Source organism: Cololabis saira, chromosome 19, assembly GCF_033807715.1.
Source record: "Cololabis saira isolate AMF1-May2022 chromosome 19, fColSai1.1, whole genome shotgun sequence".
NCBI lineage: Eukaryota > Metazoa > Chordata > Actinopteri > Beloniformes > Belonidae > Cololabis > Cololabis saira.
Window position 1 is genome coordinate 8,609,644 of NC_084605.1, and position 13,915 is coordinate 8,623,558.

The 13,915-nt window shown below is 43.4% G+C and overlaps 1 protein-coding gene across 3 annotated transcripts in view; it reads right to left on the reverse strand.

The window, feature by feature from the left end:
* Window positions 1-11,327: 11,327 nt before the first annotated feature.
* The window catches only part of abca5 (ATP-binding cassette, sub-family A (ABC1), member 5), a 44,190-nt gene continuing 41,602 nt past the window's right edge, over window positions 11,328-13,915 (reverse strand). For all 3 annotated transcript variants that reach the window (XM_061707635.1, XM_061707636.1, XM_061707637.1), the window contains exon 38: window positions 11,328-13,708. In XM_061707635.1, coding sequence (XP_061563619.1) covers window positions 13,568-13,708 — 141 coding nt within the window. In that variant the 3' untranslated portion in view covers window positions 11,328-13,567. The remainder of the gene's footprint in view (window positions 13,709-13,915) is intronic.

Consider the following 13,915-nt stretch of genomic DNA (forward strand, 5'->3'; position numbering starts at 1 on the left):
CTGCAGCAGCTCCACACACACAACAGACGTGGGGAAAAGACCCTAATGGTTTAACTTTTCAACGGTTTCCTGCTCGGAGGCAGAACCACGCAGGCCAAGTATCTGATATAACAAAGTAAAAGAGTGAAAGAGCCGTCGGCTCGCTTTGGATCGCGGCTGTAACGACCAAACACACAGTAAAGCATGATTTATGGTTCTGCGTTAAATCGACGCAGACCCACGGCGTAGGGTACGTGGAGACGCGCAACGTACGGTGCGTGTCGCCGCGTACCCTACGCCGTAGGCTCTACGTCGATTTAACGCAGAACCATAAACAGCCTTAAACCACAAACACTCACACAGACGGGCGTCGGATCAAAACACGGGTTTTATTCCCCACTTCTCCAGTTAAACGCAGTTGCTGGCCAGCTCTCTGCGGAGCAATTAACCCCAATCTTCAGATAAAACTAGTTTGTTGAGGAAAAAATATTAACTCTATTTGTAGCTGCAGAGGAAAAAAATAATCTCACGAGGAAAACAAAAATATTGCTCACGCCTCTTCAACATAATATAGCAGTCAAAAAAAAAAGAAAAGAGAAGTAAGAAGGATACAAAAATGTACTGTATGTTGTACTATTATACAAATTTATTGAAACACATGGCTCTTCAGGGATTCAGGGATCTCTTAGGGATTTCATATGGATCCAGACCGTTAATAATCATTATTTTCTCCATATACTGCTCCCTGGCTTCCTTGTTTAAGGTATCCCGGTAAATTCCAGTTCCTTTCCAGCAGTTTAACATCTTTTTTTGCGTTCCTTCTGTTCACTTGGTGAAACAGAAAAGCGTCCCGTCTTATCTCATCAAAACAAATGCACGCGACGGGACAGGAGTTTTCCGGCAGTACGCGCTGGTGCTCATGGGAAACGTAGTGTTCTTTCTGGTAAACCACTACCGATTTTGTCCACAAGATGCCGCCAAACTCAGAAAAGCTGAAAGTTACGTTGTGCTGCTTTAAATATTATTTTTACAACTCCTGATTTTTTCAATAGGAAAATCACAAAATATGCAATATTTTCAAAAATTAGGTTCAAAGTGAAATATATTACAGCATTGACTATGTCAATAATGGTAACATTTATTTTGATGCATTATTATTTTTGGAACAATGAGAGTTCATTTAAAAAAACTTACACTCTTTACCTTCATGTCCAAATTTGCCCCATTGACTCCCATTATAACCACATATTTTTTATGTACTGTAATTCTTACCTATTATAATTTTTTTCAGACGAATTCCTAATAAATCTAAGCCTCTACCTTTAAAATACAGAGAAAACAGGTTTTTATGTCTGGTGACCCCCCCAAAACTAGCAGGGGCAGCAGAGCTTCATCACATCAAGTTTCAGTGACGTCTCATCCATCCCGCTCCCGTGTTTAGTTGGGGTCTTTCGTTTAAAAAAATACAATACCTTTCCCCTTGTCCTTTGTCTTGTCCTGAGGCTTGAACTTGCAAACCTGAAAATGTCGCCACATGACTCTTTTTGTAAACAGTCCGTAGCAATACACACAATGTAGAAATTTTTGTCCCTCAGTCTTTTTCTTTGGCTGCTTGAATGGGATCAGCTTTCCTTTCTGGCTCTCCAAAACGTCTGTGTTATGTTCAAAATTTCCTTTGTTTCTGATTAAATCTAAGTGCAGTCGTCTTTCTTTTGAGTTTTTAGGAAAACTGAATGCTTTTAAAACATCTATTTCATCACTGTGGATACGTAACAAATGTCTTGACATTTTTTGAACTATCTTTTTACAATAAAAGCAGTGATGCTTCTTATTATATCGTCTTGAACCATCCTCCTTCTTCATAACCGGATTGACAAAGACGGATGCATCGTTTTCAAGATCATGCTCATCAATACATGTTTGCCCCACCGTGTCTTCCTTCATACAAGTGCTTTCAGCAGAACCATCATTTGTTCCAAAGCTGCTTTGACTGGAAGACTCAGATTGACTCTTCCTGGAGGACTCAACCTGGCTTTGCTTGGATGACTCAAATTGACTCTGACTGGAGGACTTGGACTGACTCTTCCTGGAGGACTCAACCTCAACTCAACAGATGATGATGATGATGAAGATGATGATGATGATGATGATGATGATGATGATGAAGATGATGATGATGATGATGAAGATGATCATAATGATGATGATGATGAAGATGATCATGATGATGATGATGATGAAGATGAAGATGAAGATGATGAAGATGATCATAATGATGATCATAATGATGATGATGAAGATGATGATGAAGATGATCATGATGATGATGATGATGATGATGGTGATGATGAAGATGATCATGAAGATGATGATGATGATGATGATGATGATGATGAAGATGAAGATGATCATGATGATGATGATGATGATGATTCTAAAGTCACACTTAAAATCCAGACACATGCGGGTCACTGGTTCAGCTGACGGATGAGAATGTATGCAGAAAGCAGACCTGGCTTTATGTCACATGTGAGCTGGACTCCCAAAGGCGCCCCGCCGAGTTCCGACGGATATCCAAACTCGGGGAAGTCAGCCAGGAACTGCACGGCTCTGTCGGACACACGCACCGGGTCCGGGGGCGCGCTCTCCTCCTCCGGGGCACAGCCGACGCAGGACCTTCCCCGGGGCTTGGCTCAGCGGCAGCCTGCACTCTATCCCCCGGCAGTCCCGGGTGTCGTTTCCGGGCTGGATGGGGATGGGGATGGGGATGCGTCTCCCCGAGCCGGAGCAGTGCGCGCCGGAGCATCCTCCAGCGCCGGCAGCGCTGGAGGCGCTCGCAATCCGCGGCCGCGCGTCCTGCTGCTGCGCCCCGGCGGGCTGCGCCCATCTCCCCTGGGTGCTGCCCCGGGGTGCTGCCCATGGTGCTCGGGGGTCTGGAGGCTCTGCTGCCCGGGCTCGGGTCTCCGGAGCCCCCGCCGAAGCAGCGCGTCCCCCGGCACGTCTCCGCCGCAGCCCATGGAGAGCAGCAGCGACAGCAGCGGTGTCAGTAAAACCATTTTACGTCTCATATGTTGACCTGCAGATTAGGAAAAAACAGATTTATAGCTCCGAATGGAAACCACAAAGACATCCTTGCAACATTTTGCCGCTGCATCCTTTAGAATAAAGCCTGAATTATGGTCCGCGTTAAATCGACGCAGAGCGTACCCTACGCCGTAGGCTCTGCGTTGGTGTAACGCGGAACCATAAATCAGCCTGGACGTTACACGTGTCATTTGTTGATGTTTTTTCCAGGATTCTGATTGGCTGGCATGATGCGCTCAGCGTAACAACTCTTTATTTCTCAGAATGAAGGGAAAAACATGAACATTGATGTGCAGGAAATTAACCCACTAATGTTGTGTTTCTGCCTTAAGAAATGTTACAGATAGGCCTATCATTGTGAAAATCGCCGTTAACGTCAAAACGGACAGTAATTAGAATACTTCCATGTGTCCGATCCTCCGTTATCCAATGGGGGACTGATGCGCCCAGCGGCTGGAAGCGACGCGGCCGGTCCTCACTTATCCAATGGGATTGATGCTGTGAGCGGCTTGAAGCGACGCCGCCGGGTTACATTAGAATCTGTTGAGAGCCCGCGTCGGTGCATGACGCTGAGGGCGACCTTGTGCGTCAGGAACTGACGCCTAAGGGCCCTGACCAAGCGTCGGTTTTTGACGCGCTGGGAGTGAGACTGTGTTGGGCCACACAGTGGTGGTGATTTCAGTTTGAGGGAATAGTTGCAGAGGGGTGGGAATTCTTTGAAAGGAGATGAGCAGGGTTTTTTATTTTTCCTCTCTCAGGTCTTACTGCACAGACAGTTGTGCTAAACAGCAGCTCAATTACCAAAACTAGCAGTTGCTACACAACTGGTACTTTTTAAATCAGTCAGATGATTCCTCTAGCCTGATAGCTGTGTCCTGACATTTTTAGTCTCCGTTCCTGCGGCTCCTTAAATCTAATACAGGACATGCATTGCACTCTTATAATGTCGCCTCCAGTCTACAGCCATTCTCTATACCCGCTTTATCCTTTGCAGCATCACGGGGGGCCTGCTGGACTCTATCCAGCTCATTAGAGGCGAGAGGCAGGGGTTCACCCTGGACTGGTCTCCAGTCTGCTGACTTTTTTATTTTTTTTTTTAATAGAAAAAACAATGTGGAAAAGCGAATAACTTTTTTTTTTTTTTTTTTTTTTTTGGGGGGGGCATTATCACAAATGATTACCTTGAATCCCTCGGCTCCATATTATATGCCCAGTTTTTCTTTACAAATGTCATGAATCATTTTTTCACTTTTTTCCATGCTCTGACCCTTGCAACATTTCTCCAGGGAGTTTTCTTTTAGCAGTGATAACCTTCCCCATGGTGGAAGCAATGCTTATCAATTTTACCACTGTTTAAGTGCATTAACTGAAAATTAGTAGATCTGAATAAAAATTTCTTGGGTATGTTCATCCATGTAGTTTCTTGATCCCTGCCTGGAAGCTTCTGTTGACATTTTACTTTTTCATTTTGTTTTGCAAAAGGTGTACAAGACCGAAATAAAGAAATTAATTCACACATTCGTATAACTCCCGAAGAAAACACCAGAATGGTCAGAAAGAGCAACATGTCGCCAAAACCATGGGGATTTTAAAGCCTTTGGATATTAAGTCAAGACAATGTCCTTGTGCATTATTTCCATTGTGTCAGTCCAAAATTATAAAGACAAAACAATTACTTTGTCCATATGTCCTCACAAAATAGTAAAATGTGCATAGCATTAAGACATGCTAACAGGTAAATTAACAAGAGAATCATAATCGGTTTAAAATAATCTCGTTCAGATTCCTCAAGGAAGAGTGGGAAGTCAATTATTTAAAAAGGAAAAGGCTATTCAGGTGGTGTGAGGTCCTTGTCCTGATGGCCCTGCTCCGTATTGAACCAATACGGACATATATTATGCTCTTATATATTGATGTCATAATATACAGGTGAAGGTTGGAAAATTTGAATATATTGCAAATGCTCATTCGTAGTAAATTCAACTAAAGATGAAACAAATATTTCCCACTACATTCAAAGTGAGATATTTCAAGCCTTTATTATGTTGATTATGACTCAGTTTATGAAAACCCCAAATAAAAAATCTCAAAATTAGAATATTTTATGAAATCAATAAACAAATCATCAAAATTATAACAAATAAAGGTTTAACATATCTTGCTTTGCATGTAATGAGACTATGTAATGTATTAGTTTTGCCTTTTAAGTTGAATTATTGAAATAAATTAACTTTTACACCATATTCTAATTTCCCGACCTTCACCTGTAGCTATATTATATATCTGGGCTGATTTGGACATACATAAAATAGGATATTTCAGTTGCTAGTATGGTTGGCTGTCTGTACAGTCGTGCAAGTTCAATGCAATTAAAGCACTTTAGACTTTAAATCAAAGCATTTTATTTTTTAATATAAATACATTTCTATGCAGTTTAGAAGTTTTGGGGATGTCCCTTTTTTTGTCGCCTGTGCTGCTGAAATCGGGGCGTCCCTTATTTCTATTTCAGAAAGGTGGCAACCCTACCCTCAAGAGGACCCAGCAACGGCCAATTTAATGTTAGACCCCCTCAAACTGGCAAATTTAGTTAGATTTCCCAGTAACTTCCCAGTAAACACAACTGCAGATTATTACATTAACACAACCTTAAAATCTATAAAACCTATAAATGTATACAAACGAGGTTGTTAATAACTAAATTAGTTGAAATAATTCCGTTGAAAAAGTCCATTGAGAGGGGGAGGCCGGCAGGGGGCGCATGATGTAGGACGTGTTTCACGTCGGCTCCTCGGGAATGAGTTTTTAATATATTTTATCTACTATATAAAGTCTGTCCATCGGTTGCCACTACTAAATCCCCGTGCAAGGACTGTGTATCTGTCTTCCTCAGTGTCTTAACCGGGTAAATGTCGAGTTCCAGAGCGAAGAGTGAGTCTGCTAAGGCCGCCCGGGGCCGGCTGCAACCCGACTCCCCGGTGCTGTCGGATGCTAATGACGAGATGCTAAGCAGCATTAAAGCAATGATGGAGGACTTGCGAACTGAAATTGTCACGAAATTTGAGGCAATAGTGTCGGCAACTGTCAAGAAGGAAGTGGCGACCGCTCTGAAGCCGCTTGAGGGGAGAATTGATCGGCAAACTGAGTCTATTAGCGATCTCGAGCACGTGGCTAATGAGCACGGCGACAAGCTAACCGACGTGCATGCTAATGTGGCTAAGCTATCTGCTGCGGTGGAGACTCTGAGCAAGAAGTGTGAAGACCTGGAGGCCCGCTCTCGGTGGAACAACATCCGTGTGGTTGGCGTGCCTGAGGGTACCGAGGGACCTCGACCCACAGAGTTCATGGCTGATTTTTTTAAAGGATTTATTGCGACTGGAGGAGAAGCCCGGCCTCGACAGGGCCCACCGCACGCTGCGAGCCAAGCCAGGGGAGGGTGAACCACCGCGTCCGATGGTCATCAGGGTGACACTGTTCCGTGTCAGGAATGCTATTCTGCGCCGTGCGGGAGAGGCCTCACCGCTGCTGTACAACGGGAGGAAGGTATTTATCTTCCCCGACTTCACATCGTTGGTGGCCAAGCAGAGGGCGGCCTTTGTCCAGGTGAAAAAGGAGCTCCACGCCTGTGTTAATGTTAAGTTTGGCCTCCGGTACCCAGCTACACTGCACATCACCCTGTCGGGTGGCCAGACCCACAAGTTTGAGGACCCGGAACGGGCTTTGGAGTTTGTGAACAAGAAACTGAAAAAGAACCCGGGTCCAGAAGATTCCACCAGCTGAGGGCTGGGCCACTGATATCCTTGTTTACAGCCATGACACGGAATGTTTCGAACTTTAGACTGATTATGTGCTCTGCTCAGGGTATGTAGGTGCTAGAGGTTTTATTTTTTTTACTTTATTTATTTAATTTTTTTTTTTTATTTTTTTTTTTATTTATTAAGTAATCGTCACTCTCTTGCTGAGGATTTTCTGTTTGATGACTCTGTTGCACTGAGGATTACTCCACTCTTAAATGGAGTCATTTCTTTTATTTATTAATTTATTTTTATTTTTATTTTTTTTTTATTTATTTATTTTTTTTTTAATTTATTTTATTTATTTATTTATCTATTTATTTTATTTTATTTTATTTTATTTTATTTTATTTTTATTTATTTATTTATTTATTTATTTATTTATTTTTTTTTTTTTTAATTTATTTTATTAAGTGATCGTCACTCTCTTGCTGAGGATTTTCAGTTTAATGACTCTGTCGCACTGAGGATTACTCCATTCTTAAATGGAGTCATTTATTTTGTGTTTTACTTTGTGGCACCTTTTTCTGTTTTGGCTTATAGACCTTTTGGTTTTTAGGGGACAGCTCAATTCTGCATTCCCTTTAGTCGTTGGGTAGTACAGTTACACTACAGGTAACGACAGGTTTTATTTCAGAGGAGGGTGGGGTAGCACGCATCATTATTCCTTAGACCGCTCCTCCCGCACCTCAGTTGCACAATCCAAATCAGCCAAAGTGATTGAAGCCTTTATGAGAGAGTTTAATGTGGTTGATCCTTGGCGTTTCCTCAATCCAGGTAAAAGAGCGTACTCATTTTTCTCACATGTTCATTCTACTTACACGCGTATTGATTTTTTTTTAGTGACCAATAGACTACTTACTTCCATTTCGGACTGTAAGTATGATGCAATAGTTGTATCGGACCACGCGTCCGTTTCCATGAACATTTATTTTCAGAAGTTCAATAATATGAGGCCACCATGGCGTTTAGATACACACTTGCTATTGGATAGTAATTTTGTTAATTTTCTCAGCAAGCGGATTGATTTCTTTTTCCAAATTAACAAAACTCCAGAGGTAACAGCCTCTGTGTTATGGGAGACAATGAAAGCGTTTATTAGAGGAGAGATTATCTCCTATAAAACTTATCAAAAAAAATCTGCAAAAGAGAAATTAGCCAAGATATCTCAGCGCATTGCAATTTTGGACTCTTTGTATGCCGCCTCTAAACAACCAGATACCTATAAGGAACGCATGGCCTTGCAAGCGGAGTATGATCTCATTATGTCACAGTTTACAGCTGAGTTACTACTTCGTTCAAGGTCACAATTTTATGAACAGGGAGATAGAACTAGTAAGCTTCTGGCTCATCGGCTGCGACAAATTTCAGCATCTCAGTTAATCCCTCGAATCGAAACTGGTGCAGGAGTGACGTCAGACCCTGTGGAAATCAATAGGACCTTTTTTGATTTTTATAAATTGTTATATTCATCGGATTTTTCTCATGCTCCCCCAGATCTGCTCTCTTTCTTCGATAAAATTGACACTCCTACTCTGGACCAGAACGTGGCGGGGGAATTGGAGCGTCCTATTACAGCAGGTGAACTTGCAGAAGCAATTAAATCGCTCCAAAGCGGTAAAAGCCCTGGCCCAGACGGCTTTCCCGACGATTTTTATAAAATATTCTGGAAGCAACTGGCCCTGCACCTGCTAGAGATGTTCACTGAATCTTTTACTTTGGGCACACTCCCCCACACCTTAAACCAGGCCCGTATTTTGCTGCTCTTAAAGAAGGGTAAGAACCCCTTACAATGTGGTTCATACCGGCCCATTAGTCTGCTGAACGTTGACTTCAAATTGCTGTCTAAAGTACTGGCCAGGCGCTTAGAAACCGTTCTCCCCTCTATTGTATCGCTGGATCAAACAGGGTTTATTCGTAACCGACATTCCTTTTTTAATCTTAGGGGGGTATTTAATGTGGCTTATAGCCCTTCTCCATCTGCTCTGCCTGAAGCCTTGGTCGCGTTGGATGCGGAGAAGGCGTTTGACAGAGTGGAATGAGATTATTTGTTTTTTATTCTGGGAAAATTTGGTTTTGGGGAAAAATTTGTTTCATGGGTTAGATTATTGTACGCCTCGCCACTCGCCTCTGTTAGAACGAATAACACAAATTCCGAATACTTTCATTTAGGTCGTTCTACAAGACAGGGTTGCCCATTAAGTCCTCTTTTATTTGCCCTTGTGATGGAACCTCTGTCGATCGCCTTACGGTCTAACCCCGATATTCGGGGTATAATTAGACATAATGTGGAGCTGAAGGTAGCCTTGTACGCGGATGATCTTTTGCTGCTTCTGTCTGATATAGCGCGTTCCATTCCTGCGGCCCTCTCGGTTCTAGATGCTTTCAGTAAGGTTTCGGGATATAAACTGAACCTTGATAAAAGCGAATTATTCGCTGTGAATAAGCAGGCAAGAGAGTTTCCACTTAGACAGTTTCCATTTAAGGTCTCGAACTCTGGTTTCATTTATCTTGGTGTGTATATAGCTGACACACAGGCTAATCTCTATAAGAAAAATGTTCTCTCTCTGCTCACACGAATTAAAAATGACTTTGAGCGGTGGCTCCTCCTAAATCTCTCTGTTGCGGCTAGGATCAATACAGTTAAAATGAATATTTTTCCACGTTTTCTTTACTTATTTCAGTGCGTCCCAATTTTTCTTCCTCTCTCTTTTTTTCGTAAGTTAGACAGCCTTATCCTGGATTTTGTTTGGAACAAAAAGACTCCTAGGTTGAGCCGCCAAGTATTACAAAGACCCAAAGTCGCAGGTGGAATGGCGTTACCTAACTTTTTATACTACCACTGGGCGACCACTGTTAGGAATTTAAACTACTGGATTCAGTACGAAAACATTTGGGTCCCCCCATCGTGGTTAGTCATGGAGGCGAACTCAGCTCATCCGGTATCCTTGAAGGCCTTGTTATACTCACCCCCTCACTCCTCTACCTCTGGTTTTGCCAGAAATGTAATTGTGGCCTCTTGTCTTAAGACCTGGGCTCAATTTAGACGCCATTTTGGCCTGCATAGATTCTCTGTCGGGGCCCCGTTGTCAGCGAATCACGCATTCCCGCTGTCTTTACTGGACAATTCCTTTGCTTTATGGGCTAGGCTGGGCATAAAAACCGTAAGAGACATGTATGTTGACTCAATTTTTGCATCGTTTCAACAACTTGTTGATAAATTCTCACTCCCTAAGGGACAATTTTTTAGATACCTGCAAGCGCGGCATTGGGCCCGTACTGCATTCCCAGAATTCCCAGCTCTACCTCCTTCAAATTTTGAGATGTTCCTGAGACCTCTAACCTCATTGAGGGGGGCAATCTCGGTAATATACTCAAATATTTATGACCTTCATCTGGACTCCTCAACTACTCTTAAAACAGCCTGGGAAGCAGATTTAGGTGCGACAATCCTCGATGAGGAGTGGGTGGAAGTTTTGAGAAGAGTACATAAGTCTTCAATTTGTGCTAGACATAGTTTTATGCAATGCCGGATCATACATCGGGCTCACTATACCAAAGCGCGGCTCGCAAAAATGTTTGAGACAGTGTCTCCTCTGTGTGACCGATGTCACCAGGCCACCGCAAGCTACATACACATGTTTTGGAGCTGCCCCTCGTTGAAAAGATTTTGGTCTGATATTTTTTTTACATTATCTAAGGTAATGGGTAAAGATGTCGCCTCTAATGCTCTAACCGCCCTGTTTGGTGTGTGGCCTTCGCAATCTGTTCTTTCTCCTGCTAACAAAGACTTGACTGCATTTACAACCCTGCTGGCCAGGAGGCTGATCCTGCTGAGATGGAAATCCACAGCCCCACCCACCCATATGATCTGGATTAAGGAGGTGCTTTACTTTCTTAAACTGGAGAAGATCAGACTGACCCTCTCTAATAGATCTGATTCATTTGATGGGACTTGGAACTCCTTTGTGTCTTATGTGAACAGCACGGAATGTAAGATCTCTTTAGACTGAAAGGGGACTGTCAACATTTTATTTTGCATGATGCGCATACTATTATTCATGTATTCTATTTTTGCTAAGTAACTCTTCATATTTTGTTTTTCTTGTGCTTGAATAGGGTAGGTGCCAGGGGGGGTGGGGGGAGGGATGGAGAGGTTGAGTCTTGTTTTACGGCTCTGTTATTTTTACAATTGTTGATTTGAACTTGTGAACCATCGTATTTTTATGTGAAAAACCACAATAAACAGATTGTTAAAAAAAAAGAAAGAAAAAGTCCATTGAGAGCTATTGCAGGTGCAACAGTATCGTGGCAAGTCAGACATGCTGACACAGGGCTACTTCCTGTGGAGCATTTCAAAATAAAATACTAGCTTCTGTACAATTAAACACTGATGCGTGGGGTCGTTAATTCAAATGCTTATGTTAAGCAAGTATGGCATGCTTATTTAAATAATTAAATACATGTCAGAAATAATTCCAATATACATTTATTAATGAAAAGGTCGTTCAGTGACCACAAAGTTCTTCACAGACGAGTGTCCGTCCAGACATGGAGATGATACAAGAGTCAAAACACAGCACATGACACCACATACTTTAAAAAATAAAAATCAGTGCACAGAAAATCTTACAAAGATTGCATAATATGAATAACAGTTACAAAATTTCCCAGAAATAGTGCAATTTCACCACCAACCCCAGGAAAATCAACTGAAACTGATTCTCCACCCGTCACCTGATCGCTCCACTTTCCCACAGCGGCTTCGTGTATTTAGCTCATTTTGAAGTGACAACATATTGAACTAAAACACAATTCTGCCGATCTGTAAACAGAAGTTAGAGAAGTGCAATGACAAGGGAGCGGTTGTGTTGTGGACGGGTGCGAGTGGGACCGACGCTTCGGCAACGCCCTGCATCGCATTCACAAAGGAAAAATTAAGTATATACACGAGGAAATTAAAATAAAAGCACTTAATGTTCAGCAGAACCAGTGTTTGCTTGTTGTAGGACGAAAACAGCTTCATGTGTGTAAAAAAAACTTCCATAGAGTGTTTTTAAGGACGCAAATATATTTGTGACGGAAAACAATGTCAGTTGAAGACAAGGGGAGGCTGCAGATGAACGGAGGAAGGCGACTCGTCCCTGACGGTCTGAACGACTGAAAAACCCACCGCCAGGTTTTATTCAAGACTGAGTTCAGACGAATCTGATCCAGTTGTGTCTCACGGACGTGAAAAACACGACTCATTAATACCTTAGTCATTAAATATCCCTTTAAACCAAGGTCGTCTCACCTGGACGTCACGGAAAAATTACAATTTGTTGATAGATATTGCACCGACGTCACCTGGTTTTATAAACACCGGATAATGTATTTACAGCAGACGCACACACGCAGGTAAATAACAGCGGATTAAACGTGGCACTGAAGAGAAAGCATCACAACGTTTGCAGCTTTTTACTCTGAAAAACTGCAGCGGGGTGAGGATTTGAAGCGTCGACCGTCCGAGATTTGAAAATTCAGACTTCAAATTAAACTCCAGTTAGTCGGATCAACCCAGCTGCTCACCGAGCCGAGCTGGATGTGAACATGGAGGTCGTCCGAGGAGGTGAAATAAAAAAAAAAAAAAAAACAGCTAAGCGAGTGTGATGAAGTAAAAAAAAAGTGTTTAAGTTGCATGAAAATCACAAAATTTACTTTTACAAATCTGCAACGATCCAGGAACTGACTTTAGGACGCGCAAATCTGAAAGCCAACAACAAAAACACCTCAACGTCTGACTTAAAAACACAATAAACCTTGAATTAGTGAATTATGAAAAGTAAAAAAAGTACAAACTTGTGGATTTTTGAAGAAAACGTTTTCATAGTTTTCATTTTCATTGACAAGCCGGAGGGTAACAAGAACGGTAAATAAAGAAGAACAAAGAAGTCAAACTTCACGGGCGAAAAATAGCAAATTTAAAAAAGTTGACTTCCTTTTCGGCGTTGAACTGCTAAATAACAAACGCTCCTCAAGGACGTTTATCTTCTCAATTATATACTGCCGTCGTCATGGCTACGGAGGCGTTGACATCCTTCCTCACAGACTGTTGTGCTGGTGAAACCTTGCGGCGCCTCCGGATCATAAACTCCTTCTACTGGTGCAGAAACAACAAACCTCAAACTGGACTAAAGAGGAGGAGGAGGAGGAGTAGGAGGAGAAGAATGCAGCACCAGCAGAGGTGGAGGAGAAGGAGAAGAAGAAGAAGAAGAATAAAGAATGCAGCGCCAGCAGAGGAGGAGAAGAAGAAGAACGCAGCGCCAGCAGAGGAGGAGAAGAAGAAGAACGCAGTGCCAGCAGAGGAGGAGGAGGCAACGGCGAAAGGAGGCGGAGCCTCACACGTGCTGCTTTGGTTCCATCACTGATTCATCTTCAGGTTGACGTTTAAAAACAGTTTCACAAACACGAGAAACAGAAACAGGCGACGGGACGGTGGAGCGTCTCCGTGGACGACGAGGGATAAATGAGTCCGAGGTCGCCGTGGCGACGGCCCGTGGGCGTGGCCTCAGCATGCTGGCGACCGCGTGTTCTCCATGTGACCGCCGGGGGGAGACACGTGCACGGCTCGGTCCTGAACACGCCGCCAGTCCCAGCGTGTGAGCCGCCGCCGTCAGTCCCGGGTACAGTACAGCGGGGGGCGGCAGCCGCGCCGCGGCAGGAAAACATCTTCACAGCTGGTGGACGACGCTGTCGGAGTGGTTGACGGAGGCGGAGCTGTCCGGCTGCAGGCGCTGCCACTGGAAGGTGGTGCTGAGGCAGCCGACCTCATCCTCCTCCTTCTCCTGCTCCTTGGCAAACTCCATGAAGACCTGCAGGAGACGGAGGTGGAGAGGAGGGCGGAGGAGGAGGAGATAGGAGGAAGTAGGATGTGGATGTAGGAGGAGGAAGTGGGAGGAGGAAGTAGTATGTGGATGTAGGAGGAGGAAGTAGGATGTGGATGTAGGAGGAGGAAGTAGGATGGGGATGTAGGAGGAGGAAGTAGGATGGGGATGTAGGAGGAGGAAGTAGGATGTGGA